A 16064-nucleotide genomic window follows, 5' to 3' on the forward strand; every position below is an offset into this window, starting at 1 on the left:
ACAGTGGAACAGCGCTGTTGGCTGGTGGAGCGGCAACGCCAGGGCTCTTGACAGCGTCGTTGCCGTGCCGGTGCGCGCGCCACGCCGATGCAGCAGCACGGGGCGACCCGGTGCTGGGTTCAGTAGCGCCTAGCGCCTTGGCCGGCGCTCGTGTGCTCGTGCAATCAGTCCAGCGGAGCGTTGGCGCCCCGCGTGCACGGCGCACGACCCGCTCAACCGTGCCACAAATGGCGAGCAGCGAAAGACTAGACGAGTACGTGCTCGTACTCAAACCTAGCCAAACCGGGCACTGCATGCACACAGGGGCCGGTTTCCTGCCACCTAAACACAGGGCATTGCTGGATCCAGATCCGGGCGACACGGCGGAGCCACAAAGCTTAGGCGACAGCAAAACCACGCGGCGCGAGAGGCCAAATCCCACCGAGGACGAGGAGAAGGGAGAGCGGAGAGATCGTGTCGGATCCTGCCCCGCACCGAAAGCCACGGACCGTGCCTAATCGCCATCATCACACACCACACTCCCAAGCCGATGAGACAACTCAGTCGGCACGGACGGACACAAGGGCAACGTTCGACCCCACGCAACAGCAGCAGTAGAGCGCCAAGCCGGGCGGCGTGCTCGGCCAAGCTCCGGCCGGCTCCACCACCGCGGCGCGGCCTACCACTCGGCCCGGCCGGCCGGACCGGAGGGCGCAAATGGGAACAAAAATCTCAGGCCACCACCGGCCAAGGCGATGCTGGCTGGAGAGCAGGCCGGCCGATTACGAGGTGGCGCTCCGGCCTAAAGCCACACGAGTGCGACCAGACCAAACCAAAACACTGCAACTGCAATTTAGAGAAGCTTCCAGGCACAAATCCCGATGCACTCTACTGTCCAGGGACAAATTAATGCGGCATTAATCTTGACAGGGGTACGATGATTAGTCACTCACTGCAGCTACTACACTAGTCTAGCACGGGTAGTAGTACTAGGATTAAAGCAAGACAAGAAAGATAATGAAGCTACAAACAGCGGCGCCTAGCTAGAATTAGAGTGGGGGTACAAATATGCCCTCGGTCCGGTACCACGATGTACGGCACGGCCGCTGCGGGGGAGGCATGCGGGGGATCAGGGGGTCGTTTACACCACCTGCTTGCTCACAACTGACTGACACTGCATTAATTAAATCTAAAGCCCTGGGGATTAAAGGAACTCGGTACTCATTAGCTAGCGCTAGCACGGCTAGACGCTGATGGGGGAGGGGGAGGGCGAAGAGACGGCGGCGCGTGGAGGCGAGTCGTCGTCCGTGTCGTCGTCGTCGCCGTCGCCGTCGCCGGTGCCCGCTCCAACGCCACCGCCAACGCCAACGCCAGCGTCAGCGCCGGTCCCAGTGCCGGTGCCGAGGGCTCCTGGGTTGATGCCGATGCCCATCCCCATGCCCATGCCCATACCGGCCGCGACGGAGGTGGGCGAGGCGAGCTGGTGCTTGTGGTTGTGCATCCAGACCTTGAGGACGTTCCGCTTGACGCCGATCTCGAGGCAGAAGCGCTCGAGGGCGCCGCCGTCGTCGCGGTTGATGCGCCACCCCTGCTTCTCGGCGAAGGCGCGCATCCTCTCCTTCTGCTCCGGGGTGAACTTGGTCCGATGCCGCTTCCTCGAGAAGCTCCCGCTCCCGCACCCGGGGCTGCAGTCGTCCGCCCGGGGAGGCGTCTCCGAGCCGGCGCGCGCGGGGTCCAGCAGGGCGTGGTGCCACGCGGCGGGCACGGCGTGGTACGGCAGCGCGAGCTGGGGCGGCCGCGGGGGCGCCGACGGGAGGAAGCCCTGCAGCACGGGGTGGTGCGGCGGCGGGTGATGGTGCGGGGGCGGCGGCGGGGGCGGGCTGAAGAAGAAGGGCGCCGGGCAGGCCCCGCCCGCGAGGCTACCCGCGCGGCGGTGGAAGCTGCGGTGGCAGCCGCAGGCGGCGCACTTGAGCGAGTCGGGCGAGGCCGGCATGTACTCCCCGCAGCCGTCGAAGGCCTGGCCGCCCATGGCGGCGGCGTGGTTGCGCATGCACTCCTTGTACTTGGCCCCGGCGTCGCCCCCGGCGCCGCTGCCTCCCTCGTAGGGCACCAGGCTCAGGTGATCCATCATGTCCGCACGAGAGGAGAGCTCGCTCCCGTCCCACCACCACCACCACTCACGCGCTCGCTCGCTCGCTCACCCACCCACTCGCGCGTGGCCACTCTCGCTCGCTCCCTCGCCAGAAGAAGGAAAGGAAGGCGTATCGCTTTCGCAGCAGCGGTAGAAGCGACCACCGGCCAAGCAAGGAAGGGAGGAGCTAGGGGGTTTTATCTGCGCGCGGACCACCGTCACCCATCAGGTGTGAAGCATAAATTACTTCGTTAATTAATGCGACGACTTTGGCCCTGATACAGAATGAGAATAAATTAATTTGACTATAGGCACTGCAAAGAAGTACTGGCAGTACCTACACATAGTAAAAGCAATATTTTTACGTCTACCAGCAAAAAAATTTATTTTTACGTCGTACAGTAAGTGAAGCTCATCTGTTAACCAATTTTTGTCAATTTGAGATTGCTTTTACCACGCTTGTCGCATGGTCATCTGTTAACCAATTTACTCAGAGACTGAGGCTATCCTTTGTAGGTGCCACGTGGAAGCGGGAAGGGGTGCCTGCAGGCGCCACGTGAGACGGGACTCGACGAAGGGTGATAACAGCGGCAACGTGTCGACCCGGCATTGGGGCCGGATGCCATTGTTACCACAACAGTAACCGCTCGGGCCCGCCACGTGAGGGTGCCGTGGTGTACTCCTCGGCGTCAGATGATGATGGGACCTCCGCGGACGGACGGCCCTGATGCGATCGGACGGGGAGATGAGGTATGGGCTAACTGCCACCCAAGCGGCCGTGGGGTACGGCATCTTACCTGATCTTCTGTGCCCCGTGTTTGCCTGCCCGGTCCTGTTGCCAGGGGGTTCTAGCTCCAATCTTGTTACTCTCTGTCAATTAGATCACAATCTTTGCAGCTGATTTAATTACACGGCACAGAAAATATGGCACGTCACGGGACTCAAATGTCAGCGTGGATTTCTCGAACTTCGGTGGCCATGTTAGTAGGTTATTGTCACACTAACAGTACTGTATCTCGCGAACGGCAGCTGATAAGTGTGCAAACAAACACAAGTTTACGTTGTGGAAAATGACAAGTTCTTTCTTTTTTTCGATGGTAAAAGAGTTTTATTTCATATTCATAGGGTTACAATTAAGTGGCAAAAGCTCCTTGATACAAGGAGGGCCCTGCCCAAGCTGTAGTACTCTCTGTACGCCTATACATAGCCAAACGATATACTACCCTATTCTGTTCTCACTTAATTTTCAAAGAAGTAAACTCTTTTTCATCCATAAGATGATGAATCTCAGCAACTAAATGACCATATACCGAACGGTAGAGACTTTCACCCGTCAAGGCCAAAAGAGTTTGTGAAGAGTCGGATTGAACGATGATAGGAAGATTACGGTGCTCAATTGCTAATGCCATTCCTTGCATTATTGCATATAGTTCCGTCTCCAACGCATCATTGCAGTTAAAAATACACCTGTAGGCCGCAAAGATGACACTACCATCATGTCTTCTTGGTACCATACCCGCTGCCGCTGATCCATCCGTAGACGAACACGCCCCATCGACTGATAATGCAGCTTGGCCAGCCGTCGGTCGCGGCCATGGCATCAGCACCACCTCACCGCGTGGCCTGACCGGATCTTCATACTGCACTGGGCATCTTCCCCTTGATGATCTCCTTTGTAGAGTATTTTCTAGCCAAGTGTAGCGAGTGCATATAACTTTGAAGGTAGTCGACCGTCACCGCTGGATTCGGTACAACTTTATCATGCGCCATGTCCGACCGTAACGTCCAAATCCTCCAGATTAACATTATGGTCACTACTAGGAAAAGGCTTATACATATAAGTTTATCAGTAGCGTGTGTTTTGGAGCCCACGCTACTGATAATTAGCAGTAGCGTGTGTTACAAACCGCGCTACTGGTACAACTTAGCAGCATCGTTGGTTTCTAGAGGGCACACTATTGGTAAGTTAGCCACACCACACCCCCCGGCCAAAAAATAGTAGCAGCGTTGGTACCCTAACAAGCGCTACTGTTAAGAAAATAGCAGTAGCGTGGGGCCACTAAGAAACGCTACTGCTACTTCTTCTATGTGCAATCTTTTACCAGTAGTGTGTTTTTTGGGCAAGCGCTATAGCTAGTTTTATGTACCAGTAGATATTTTGGCTAGCACACATTTTGGTGCCCGGCGCTACTGCTATGGTCGCCAGCCAAAATATCTGCCACCTTTCCCCCCCTTCTTCTTCCTCCCCCTTTCTTTCTCCCCCTCCCTCTTGCACTTACTTGTCCTTCAATGCTTCCCCCTCTTCTTTGCCCCTCCCCCCTCCATTAATGCCCTCCCTCCTTTCTCTTCCTTGTTTTTCCCCTCCTCCCCTTCTCTTCTTTTCCCCTCCACCACCCCCTCCATTAATGCCCTCCCTCCTTCCTCTTCCTTTCTTTTGCCCCTTCTCCCCTTCTCTTCTTTGCCCCTCCACCACCCCCTTCATTAATGCCCTCCCTCCTCCCTCTCATAGCTCTATCTAGAGCTACTAGCTAATTATAAGAAGGTGCTCGATATTCCTCTCGACAAATACGTGAGAAAAAAAAGAGTTGTGCAAGAATGGAAATATGTGTGTTTGCTATTAGGACCGAAACTATGTGCGATACGAATATACCGAATTGTGTGTGGCATGTGAGTGACATGAGTTGCCTATGTTTTGCCGAAATGTCGATTCATTTTTGTTTCGGCGAATTTCGGGCAAACTCAATATGTCCTATGTTTAGGGAAGGTCATGCCGAATTTTTGTATGAATTTGATACATGCATGCATATATACGTGGTTATAATATTTGCTCCGCGCGCAGGTGTCATGAGGGTCAATGGAAGGATGGTGGAAATATACTGGCAATCCGCTGTGGATGACATGTATGAAAAAAGACTGAAGGATGTTTTATGTCCGTGTCGAAAATGCAAAGAATGTTTTAGGACCAAGGATGGGTCGAAGGCAAGAAAAGACCTGGAATTTTTGAAAATCAGGAAAGATCTCCAAATGCCCGGTAAAAGGTCGTCAGAGGAGACCGAGACGGAGAAAAGACGGAAGATAGGGGCAAAAAAGTAAACAAGAAGGAAGAACAATATTGCCCCCCCTCTTGCTTCACCTTAGATCCGTAGGAGGTCGATCAATTGTTCAAGTGCCTTGCCGGAATCAAAGTTAGTTCCGGATACTATGGGAAGATAAGGAGATATCTGGACACTAAGAAAAAAAGGTTCAGTGGGATGAAGTCTCACGACTGTCATGTGATGATGACGCAGTTACTCCCGGTTGCACTTAGAGGGATTATGGACACGCATGTGCCTGAGACGCTTACTGACCTATGCCACTTTTTTGATTTTATCTCTCGAAAGTCGATCAGTGTGAAGCAACTCCATAGGCTACAGGAAGAGATCGTTGTCATACTGAATGAGCTAGAGATGTACTTCCCACCCGTGTTCTTTGATGTCATGGTGCATCTATGTGTCCACATCATGGACGACATCATCGACCTAGGGTCGACATTCCTGCATAGCATGATGCCGTTCGAGAGGATGAATGGGGTCATCAAAGGATTCATTCGTAACATGTCCCGTCCAGATGGAAGCATAGCCCAGGGATATCTGACCAAAGAGTGCATCTCTTTCTGTGAGAGTTATCTGACCAAAGACCTTGTTGTTGGTTTGCCCGTCAACAAGCACTTTGGAAGGCTCGAAGGCGAAGGTCACACCAACGGTCATAGGGATGTGAATGTGTTACGCTCGGGCCGATAAAACGACCTTGACAGGGCAAACTTAGTAGTGCTACAACACCTAGATGTGCTAGAAGATTTCGTGACACTGCACAAAGAGACCACCACAAAGAAGTACCGTGACCGTGGGGTGCACAGGACGGACGCTGAAGTTATTAGAGAGCACAACTCCACTTTCGTGTGTTGGTTCAAAGAGCGAGTTCTGGCTAATCCCCCGGAAGAGGGTTGTCCGAACAGAACACTCATATACGCCTTAGCACATGGCCCCTCGACCAACCTCACGACTTATCAAGCATACGATATCAACGGATACACGTTCTACACAGAGGAGAAAGATATAAACCGTGATGACCAAAACTCAGGGGTGACGATGGGAGCCATGACTGGGAATGTAATTGAAAGATATCACGGAAGGGTCGAAGAGATATGGGAGCTTAACTACTCTGGATTGCATAGCGCAACGATGTTCCATGTCAGATGGGCTAAGAATGTACACAGAGAAAACCGACATTTCACTACCATGTGTATACCCGACTCCGATAGCGGTACCGTTAGCGCCATTGCCAAAAATTAGCCATGAGTACATGCTAAACACGTGACACAATGTTTCTTCATAACTGATTCGATCAATCCCAGCCGTGTTGTCGTGAGGAGAAGCAAAAGGAGCATCGCCGGAATGGATGGAGTCGCCAACGAGGAAGACTATGACCAGTACGGTGATCCGATGAGGGAAGATGATGCTGATGACGACGAAACATATGTCAAAAGAATAATGAAGACTACATTACCTACGAAAGATCGTAATCCCTGGAGAAGGAAAAGTCACGACCATGGGCTCAATTATTCGACAACGAACAAAAGAGGGAAGAAGATCAGTCTGAAGCGTCGTCGTCGCCCAAGCTGACAAACTAATCCCCAAAGTGCAAAAGGAAGAAAAAGAAAAATGCAAAAGAAAGATAAGAAAAAGAAAAGTGCAAATGAAAGAAAAAGAAAAAGAAAAAGAAAGGAAGTTTTGCAAAATGAAATGAAAAGAAAAAGGAACTAATAAGTTGTGGAAAATGAAATGCAAGAAAAATAAAAAAATAGAAAAATTAGCAGTAGCGCGTTTTGGCCTGGGCAGCGCTATAGCTAAGAAACATAAAAAGAAAAAGAAAAAAAGAAAGAAAAAAGAAAAAAAAGTTAGCAGTAGCGCGTTTTATCCTGGGCAGCGCTATAGCTAAGAAAAAGAAAAATAAAAATATAAAGAAAAAAGTTAGCAGTAGCGCTGTTTTGCTAGACCAGCGCTATAGCTAACTTAGCTATAGTGCGTTTTGCCCACACACGCTATAGCTAAGTTGCCTACAACACCGGTCCGCTAGCTCCCCTCCTTCCTATCTCTCACTCGCGCCGCTCGTCGATCCCCTTTTCTCTGACGCCACCGCCGACGCCGCACCGCCCACGCTGCACCACCCACGCTGCCGCCGACGCCGCCCCGCCCACGCTGCCGCCGACACCGCCCCGCCCACGCCACCGCCGACGCCGCCGCAAACGCCGGACTCGACCTTAGCACCGACCTTGACGCCGGCCACCGACCCCCTCCCGCTCCGGTATGGCCCCCCGCCCCTCTTCCTTCCTCTCCGACCCCTCAGCCCCGGCTCTCTCTCTCTGACCCCCTCCCGCTCCGGTATGTCTCTGCAGATCAACAAGGCTCAGCGACCCCGGTGACCCCGACGCCGGCCACTGACCCCGACCCCTCAGCGCCTCCATTCGTGAAGCAGCCGGCGACGCCCAGCAACGCCAGTGAGCACTTCGTGGACAGGTGCCTTTCCCTCCCCTCCCCCGCCCCCCCGCCCCGTGCGTACGAGCTTAATTTAATTGTTGTTAGTGTTAGTTAGTGTTAGTGCTAGCCCAGTGATGGTTCTTAGCTAGTGTTAGCCCAGTGATAGTGATAGTGTTAGTGTTAGTGTTAGTTAGTTGTTAGTGTTAGTTAGTGTTAGTGTTAGCCCAGAGAATTAAAATGAGCTTTGACAGAATATTGAAATGAAAATTAGCTTATGTTGCTTTGTTTTTAAATGAAAATGAAAAGTACAGTTTTTGCAAATTTGCTTATGTTGCTGTCCATTTTGAAAATGAGGATTTTTAATGGAAGTGTTTGAAAATTTGGTCACTCTCTCTCTCTCTCTCTTTGACCAAATTAGGTCTTTGTGCAGATTGAAGCTAGGTGCAGATCGACGAGGAGGAGAAGGACGCCCTCAATCCCGGCGACCCCGACGCCGATCCCAACCTCGAGGTGTGCCACCCCTCTTCCCTCCCTCTTCATATGTCAGCACATAATGATGCAAGGGGGAGTGTTCATAATGTGGCTGTTAAAGTGTTCATAATGATGCAATGGGGAGTGGAGCTGTTAGATTGGTTAATGAGCTTGCAGTTTTACTATGGTAGTTGATCTTTTTTGCATCAGTTGGGTAGCAATGTTCATGATTGTGTATATGTCAGCAGCAACAAAGTCTGTGATGTTTGTTTCAGCTTCTTAGAGTGCTCATAATGTGGTTGTTAAAATGGTTGTTAGAGTGCTGAAATGCTTGTTGTTAAAAAAGTGACCTATGTTTTGCCGGAAATGTTGATTCATTTCCATTCCGGCAAATTTCAGGCGCTCTATATGTGCACTTTCTAGCAAAGGTCATGCCAAAATTTTCCGTGAATTTCGGCATGACTTGTGCTAGAAAGTTGGACATATCGAGTGCTCGAGATTTGTCGTGATGGGAATGAAACGACATTTCCGGCAAAACAAAGGTCACCTTTTGTCATTATTCACTTTATTATATAAAGCTTGATAATTAAACGACTACGACATTGAACCCTAGGAAACATGACCGACATCGATGAGGCCGGAGGTTCTCAGTCCCAATTAGGTCGAGCACACGCCTACCTCGACTTTCTGGCGGATCAGGAGAGACAGCAAGCTGGGTGTCTGGACCCCCTTGTCATGACGGATGACGACGGTGGTGGCGCCGGCGCCGACACTGATACCACCAATGACTCCGGCACTGAGACTGGGGCTGATGATGTTCCTAACTACAGCACGGAAGGTGGGACCTCCCAAGCCAGTGAGGGAAAGAAGGAAAAGAGGACACGACGCCCAAATGAGTTTGGCACCGGAAGACTGGTGGTCACGGCAGTGCACCCTTGCGAGTTCGAGCCAATAGAGCCGCGAGAAGTGGTAGTGTGTTACGGCAACCAACTAGCATGCATCCAACGGGATACCGCTAACATCAACACCACAAAAATACGGAAGGATGAACATTTGAAGAAGCTGCTTCTAACTAGGTTGCACGCAAGATTCCTGTTCCCCGGTCGGAATGACGATGTCGACCCATGGGATGATGATGCCATGAAAAAATCAACAACAAAGCCCTAGGGAAGTTCAGCAATGCATTTAGCGCTTGGAAAACTAGGGTGAAAAAGGCGATTCAAGTAGACCTTGAAACCTACGCCGAGATTGTTGCATACAATCCGAAAATTACGATAGAGGACTTTGAAAAGTTCAAGGAGACTTGCAATGGAGAAGCTGCCAAGGCCAGGTCGGAGAGTGGCAAGCAGCTGCAGGAAAAGAACATGGAACGAGGAAAGAGGCCCGTGTGGGCTAAGGAGGACGTAGAACGTGAACGTCAGGGGATCCCAGACCCATTGGCTGAGTTCACGGACCAGCAGGAGCACGGCTTCATCAGGCCCGATTCTCGTGGGACCCCAAGAAAAACATTTTTTTTCACCGACGGGCCGACTAGGAAATTCATGAGAATACTGGTAATTATCCTTTTACCACCTTACATATTAGGCTCTGATCAACGAAGTCTACTGCATTCTAGTCGCATTCGTAAATGATTCACGGTCCATTTTGTAGAGAGAGCAACACAAGCTTGCGGCCGAGAGCGACTCAGTCGACTCAGTCGTCGGCGAAGTACAAGTGGGACACTCCTTTCAACCGGGCCATGAACATAATGATGGGACACCCGCCCGGCCAACGGCCACAATATGGAGTGTGCACGGCGCCGGGGATGGGGCCACGTGGAAGTACTATTATAACGAGGACCCCGAGGCCAAAAGATAGAGAAAGAAGTTCAATCAAGTGACTACCAACGAGAAGGTGGCGCGGGCGATGGAGAAAGCAAAAGCTGAGACCAAAGCTGAGATAATCGCTGCCTGTAGGGATGATATGGTGGCTGCCTTTACAAGCTTGATTCCAACAGTGGTCACATGGGTGCAACAAAATCCAAACGCGCCACCAAGTGATTTTCCCATGCCCAGCTTCACCGGGAGCAACTCAATGAACACCGCACCCATACCCGTACCTAGTATGGCAACCGCACCCGCACCTCCTCTAGCACCTGCTCCTCCACCCAGCTCTCACAGCAGCCCTAGCTCCGTCTCTGGCTTGAATGCCGGGCCGTCGACATTGGCTGAGCTCGACGCCCTCACGGTAAATACGCGTTGCACCTTCATCAACTCAACTAATTAATTAATCTTCAGTTGCCGTTCTTTTTGGATCTCTGACGGTGCACGTATATGTCTTTGTAGCCCGACTCCACTCCGTGCACCCTCCTTTACAACATGAAGGGCGGGTTGGTGATGTGGGGAAGGGTACTATAGTGAAGCCTAAGGATCGATTGTTTCACCGCCGGCAGATGCCTGATAACACCTTAAGGGTCTTCGTGGCGAGTGTGAAAGCGGGCTACGAGGGTCTCCCTCGTCCGATACAAACCGATGGAGAGGATGACGAGACCCCCACACAGCTTGGCCAATGCAAAAATTGGCCGATCCTGTGGCCGAAAAATCTTCTTCGTGTCGAGGTGGCCGGGAGCACACCAACGGGACCTCAGGAAGGTATGACCACAACACCACCTACACAAGTACAACCATCGTCTATGCTTCTTGCTGAGATCGAGAGACATGAGGAAGGAGGGCCAACCGTTCCGCCGGCAGATGATGCCATCTGCCCCATGGAAGAGGATATGGATCATGACATGGAGGAGGCCGATGACCCTCTCTAGTATCTCAATACTTCCTTTGACAACGAAGTAACAATGAGTCAACCATATGAATATGAGATGCATGTACCAGAGCCGGAACGTCCTCGGGAGTGCAAGTAGTCCTTGTTCATGCAATCCTCGCAGGACACGCCTCCAGATGCCGGCTCCACCCAAGCTCAACTAATTAGCCAGAGTCGTCCAAAGCTGAGCCCGACAACACTAGGGGCGGTGCTTAGGGAGGTTCTGACAGACCCACCAGCACCTGAGCCCACCAAGAAGAAGCAGATGAAGAGACTGGCGGCGAGAAAATCCTATAAAGCTGGCAATGTTGGTTCTAGCAGCCAGCCGCCTTCGACCAAGGTTGACCGTGTACCGGTGAAACATGCGCCATTAATCCATGTCGCGGGAGAGCCAATGGTACTGGCGAATGCACTAGCTGCCATAGAAGGGGATCTCAGGAGACTCCATGACCATGTTCTTTCGACAAAGAGAAGCCTCCTCGCCTCGGATGATCCAGGATACCCACTTTATACGGTTCATGTGCCGAGCAGTTGCAAGATGTATGTCCACACATGCCCCGCGGACCTCTTCTTCCTGAGGTTTGGTTACATCTTCCAGATGTTTCAAATGAGGACACTCGATTTTACGTTCGTCCGCATGTATGCGCTACACATGAACTACATCGTCAGGAGAGAGCAAGTCACCGGTCTTGCGGTCGTGGACCCATACTACATGCATGAGGGCTTCTTGTCAATAAACAATGCCAACCGTCAATATGCGAGTCAGTACATCGAAGAATTCTTGGTCAACAATAAGGACAAAGAAACGATTCTCCTACCTTATCATCCCAGGTAAGTCATCCACGGATAGCACTATAACACATACATCCTTTCGTGCATTCCAATAGTTACTTTGCACGCATGGAGGCTAAACTTGATCGTGTATTTTGCGCAGCGGGGGGTGTCGTGCTGTTCTCACTGTTCTTTACCCGCGTTACTCTCGCGCTCTATATTTGGACCCATCGAAGAACATACAGAAGAAAGATTACACACACATAAAGTATGTTCTGGACAGAGCTATGCTAGGCTTCAGCATGCGTGGTGGCTACATCCAATGCAAAAAAACAAATAAGGCCGCGCTTTGTTTCAGCCACAAGACTGACTTCTGTTGCATCCAGCAACTGGCAAGAAGTGAGAATGATGGATTCTATGTCATCCATCAAATGGAGTACAGAAGGGATGTGCAATCACTTTGCGTGAAATCTTCATCCGATACCCATATCCAGAGATGGACCGAAGCCTTTGGAGCCGTGCCGGATAATCGACTTCGAAATGATTTCTACCGGATCCAACAGGAAATTGCGTCCATCATCATGAAAGATGTCCTCGAAGAGAATGGGATGTTCTATGGCGGCCCAATATCGTGAGCTAACGTCCGAACCCGCATTGCCCTACAGCATCAGGACATGACACATTTCACTAATCTTGGGTGCACCCTTCCGGATATGGACAGATGGGAAGAGTGCACTGCTTAAAAACAATGTGTCTGTTTAGTTACTTGTTACTTTCTGTACGACGAAACTTCGAATCTCTCAGTACGACAAAACTATTAGATGTATGGTGTCGCGCTCTACTTAATTACTTTCGGTACGATATAATTTGTTAACTATGTTTACTATATATGTTGCTTCTATTTCATAACTATTTTGTTGAATTCGCTTCATGGTATATATATATGTGCATCTCTGATAGGTATATAGATCAACGATGACGAGGAAGTGGTACGCCGTGTATGTAGGGCATGTTCTGGGTGTGTATGATGAGTGGCCAGAGTGTCAGGCCCAAGTCTCTGGCTTATCCGGCGGAAGCCGGAAAGGGTTTGATAGCAGAGCGGAAGCCGAAGCTAGTTACTTGAGATTCATAGCACAACAGGGGATTCAGAACCAGCGCCGCTGCAAAAACTACTACATAATACTGCTTTTGATCATCGTGATCGCTCTTATCTTCTATGCAGTCATATCATAGTCTCCATAGATGATGAAACATGAGTATGTGACCATGTAGTTGCATGTATTGAGAACTTGTAATGACTTGTAACACTATTTCGAGACATGTGTTCGACCATGATTGATGATGATGAGATATTTGAGACATGTTGAGACTTCTAATAACTTTGGCTCATCGATAACTCACTTGCTTTTCAAAGAATATGCATGTTATTGTATAAATGGTGGATCTGTTTAATTATGTACAAAGCCAAAACGCAAAAAAATAATACAAAAGTTAGCAGTGGCGTGGGGGTAAAGATTACCGGTAGCACTCAAGTAACAGTAGCGCTGGCTAGCTCCACACGCTGTAGATAAATATCAGTAGCGCTGGGTGGAAGCGTGCTACAGCTACTTTAGCTACCAGTAGCATTGGGTTAAACAAGCGCTACTGCAAAAAATAGCTGTAGCGCCGTAGCAGTAGCGCGCCTACCCGCGCTACTAATAGTAAAAAAAGGCTACTGGTAAGGGTTTTCCTAGTAGTGGGTGCAGTCCCGCATTTCATCATTGCAATTCATCAGAATATTCAAAAGCCACTCATTACCTGTATCCCACAGTAGTTGATGATCAGGGAGGTTCCACACTAAACGCATATGCGTCCACACTGCTCGAGCATAATCACAAGTGACCAGCGCATGGAAGCTGGTCTCCCTTTCTGTACCACAACGAGGACATGTATCTCGAGTGGAGATGTGCCTATATTTCTTGCAAGAATTAGTTGCAAGCGCTCCTGACACAATCTTCCACGCCATAATTCTCATCTTGAGCGGAACCCGAGCTTCCCAAACTCGCCTCCAGATGGGCCTGTGTTCGCGTGGGCTGGTACTTGATGCGCCCACCGCACTTGGCAATTGGTTCTCTGCTGCTAGATGGTAAGCACTCTTAACTATGAACAGTCTACTCTTCTCCGAAAACCAAGCTAGGAAATCTTGGCCCCCTCTTGGTGACGTCCGGATCTTCATAATTTCGTGGACGTCCATAACCTAGAAATATTGCCGCAACCTCTGCATATTCCATGCACCAGAGTCATCCAGAAAGTCCGCGACCCAATTGTATCTACAAATTCTTCCTTTATTCAGTAAAAAACCCTTTGGGAATCTCCAACACTGTCCTCTAAAACTGGCACATCATTTGTCCACTTACCTTGATTAATTTATGAAAACAGATGTGGGAGCAGGCCACCGAAAAAAATCCCTAAACGTCCGCAAAGACCCCACCAATTTTATTTCAAATGCATATCTATATGAGGGCAAGATAAACCGCGGTTTTCATAGCTCCAATCATAACCAAAAAGAGACGGATATTTATAGTTTTTATACATGTACCCGGTCACAAAAGTATCAGTCTGTCAGTGAAAATTTTGCCCTACCAGACCAACTATCCGAGCCTCCATGCTTACTATGTCGCCGCCTCCTCACCATCCGGCTCCTTCTCGTCCGCCTCCTTCTACGAGGCATCCAGCTGGGCCGCCAAGCACTTCAACATCTTGTACAGACGGTGCGCATGATCATCGCTACATGATCCTCCAACTCGTCCATCTTCATGGTCAACATATTCATATCCTCTGAAGCGGACGCGAGCTCAACCCTCCTTTCTTCAAGTTTTCTTTTCTTCTCTTTGAAGTTGAGCTGCTTCTCAGTGGCCGCCATCAAGATGTGTAATCTGTCGGCCTTCTTTTCCTCCTCCATGTTGGAGTGCTTGACACATCACTCCTTCGCCAAGATGTCCTCGAACCACTCTGTCATTGTGGCCACTGCCTCTTCTCGCTTCTCCTCCTCATTCGACTCTCTTTCTCCTGAACCTTCTTCTAACCTTCTTGGGCAACTCTTTTATTGGGTCGATTGAATCACCCGCTTCTACCTTGGTGTCGATGTGGGCGGTCTTGGTGGATTTGGCAATGGGTGGTTGACACTTGCATACCCCATTCAACTTCAACCAGCAATGCACGAGGATGAAGCTCCTCTTCGCCACCTTCAAGAACAAGTGACACACACGGTAGTGCTAGGAAGAAAATTATTTTCAATAAGTTGCTTATCCAGCCAAATGACTAACACACATGTAACAACATGCTTGCTCGGTGATTAGCACACCACTTGGCCACTGACTGATTAGTTGTTTCAAATGGTTGCAGTACTTGCTCATGGCCTGTTGAATTGTCTGCCATCGATGTTGAGAAACTTTGTTCCACGATTGTGGATGGGTTTATTGAGGTAGGCTCAGAATTCTTGTGCTCATGAACAAGTATGAATGTTGGCCCAAAATGTTGTACCTTTTTGCTCCGTACCATGGATCTGATCAATGATAGTGGTCAATCACGCATCACACAACAATTCCTCGTTTTTCATGTTTAAACTTTGTCCTCTACCCCTCTTCTTGTGCTCGTCCGGTGAAAGCACAAGTGCTTCCTGGGTGATTTTGGTAATTAATGTCAACATATCTCTTGTTGGACTAATATCTTTATCTAGTATATTTCAGAAAGTTCAACTATGGCGTGGCATGGACAAGATGATGTGGAACCCCTTCAAAATGCTAAGGACAAAGATTGGCTAAAGCTTAAGACTCTTCATTTCTATTTTAGTGATCCAAGATCACATTGAGTCCATAGGAAAAGTCAATACTATTCAAAGGGGATGAGGTGTTATTTAATGGTCTACTTGCTCGAGTGCTTGGTGATATGCTCCAAAGCCCTCAGCCACGTTCTCAATTCCAAAATATGTCCAAAACCTAAAGTCAAACTCGGCCCCACTGATTTGATCTATTCGGCGCCACCGAGTTTCTCTAACATAACCACTGCCAAAAACCCTAATCAATTCGGTCTCACCGATTAGGATCTCGGTCTCACCGAGATGGCTCTGCAAACTCTCTGTTGCTTGTTGCAATTATTTTGGTCTCATCGAAATAAGCAATCAGTCCCACCGAGTTTGCCTGATCAACTCTCTATTTGCTCATTGCTGAAATCGGTCTCACCGAGTTCATGCAATCGGTCATATTGAGATAAGGTTTTGCCCTAACCCTAGCACATCGGTCCCACCGAGTTGATCATGTCGGTCCTACCGAGAATCCTAACGTTCATATTTTGGACTGAATCGGTCTCACCGAGTTCTCCTATTCGGTCTGAACGAGTTGGCTCAAATGTGTGTAATGGTT

At 49.8% G+C, this 16064-nt stretch overlaps 1 protein-coding gene across 1 annotated transcript; it reads right to left on the reverse strand.

Moving 5' to 3' along the window:
• Positions 1-951: 951 nt before the first annotated feature.
• On the reverse strand, positions 952-2293 carry LOC125538316 (zinc-finger homeodomain protein 8-like). The gene has a single exon (XM_048701578.2). The coding sequence runs from the start codon at positions 2108-2110 to the stop codon at positions 1223-1225; it is 888 nt and encodes a 295-aa protein (XP_048557535.1). The 5' UTR covers positions 2111-2293; the 3' UTR covers positions 952-1222.
• Positions 2294-16064: the final 13771 nt, after the last annotated feature.

This window comes from Triticum urartu, chromosome 2A, assembly GCF_056163025.1.
Source record: "Triticum urartu cultivar PI428250 chromosome 2A, HENAU_Tu73, whole genome shotgun sequence".
Lineage (NCBI taxonomy): Eukaryota > Viridiplantae > Streptophyta > Magnoliopsida > Poales > Poaceae > Triticum > Triticum urartu.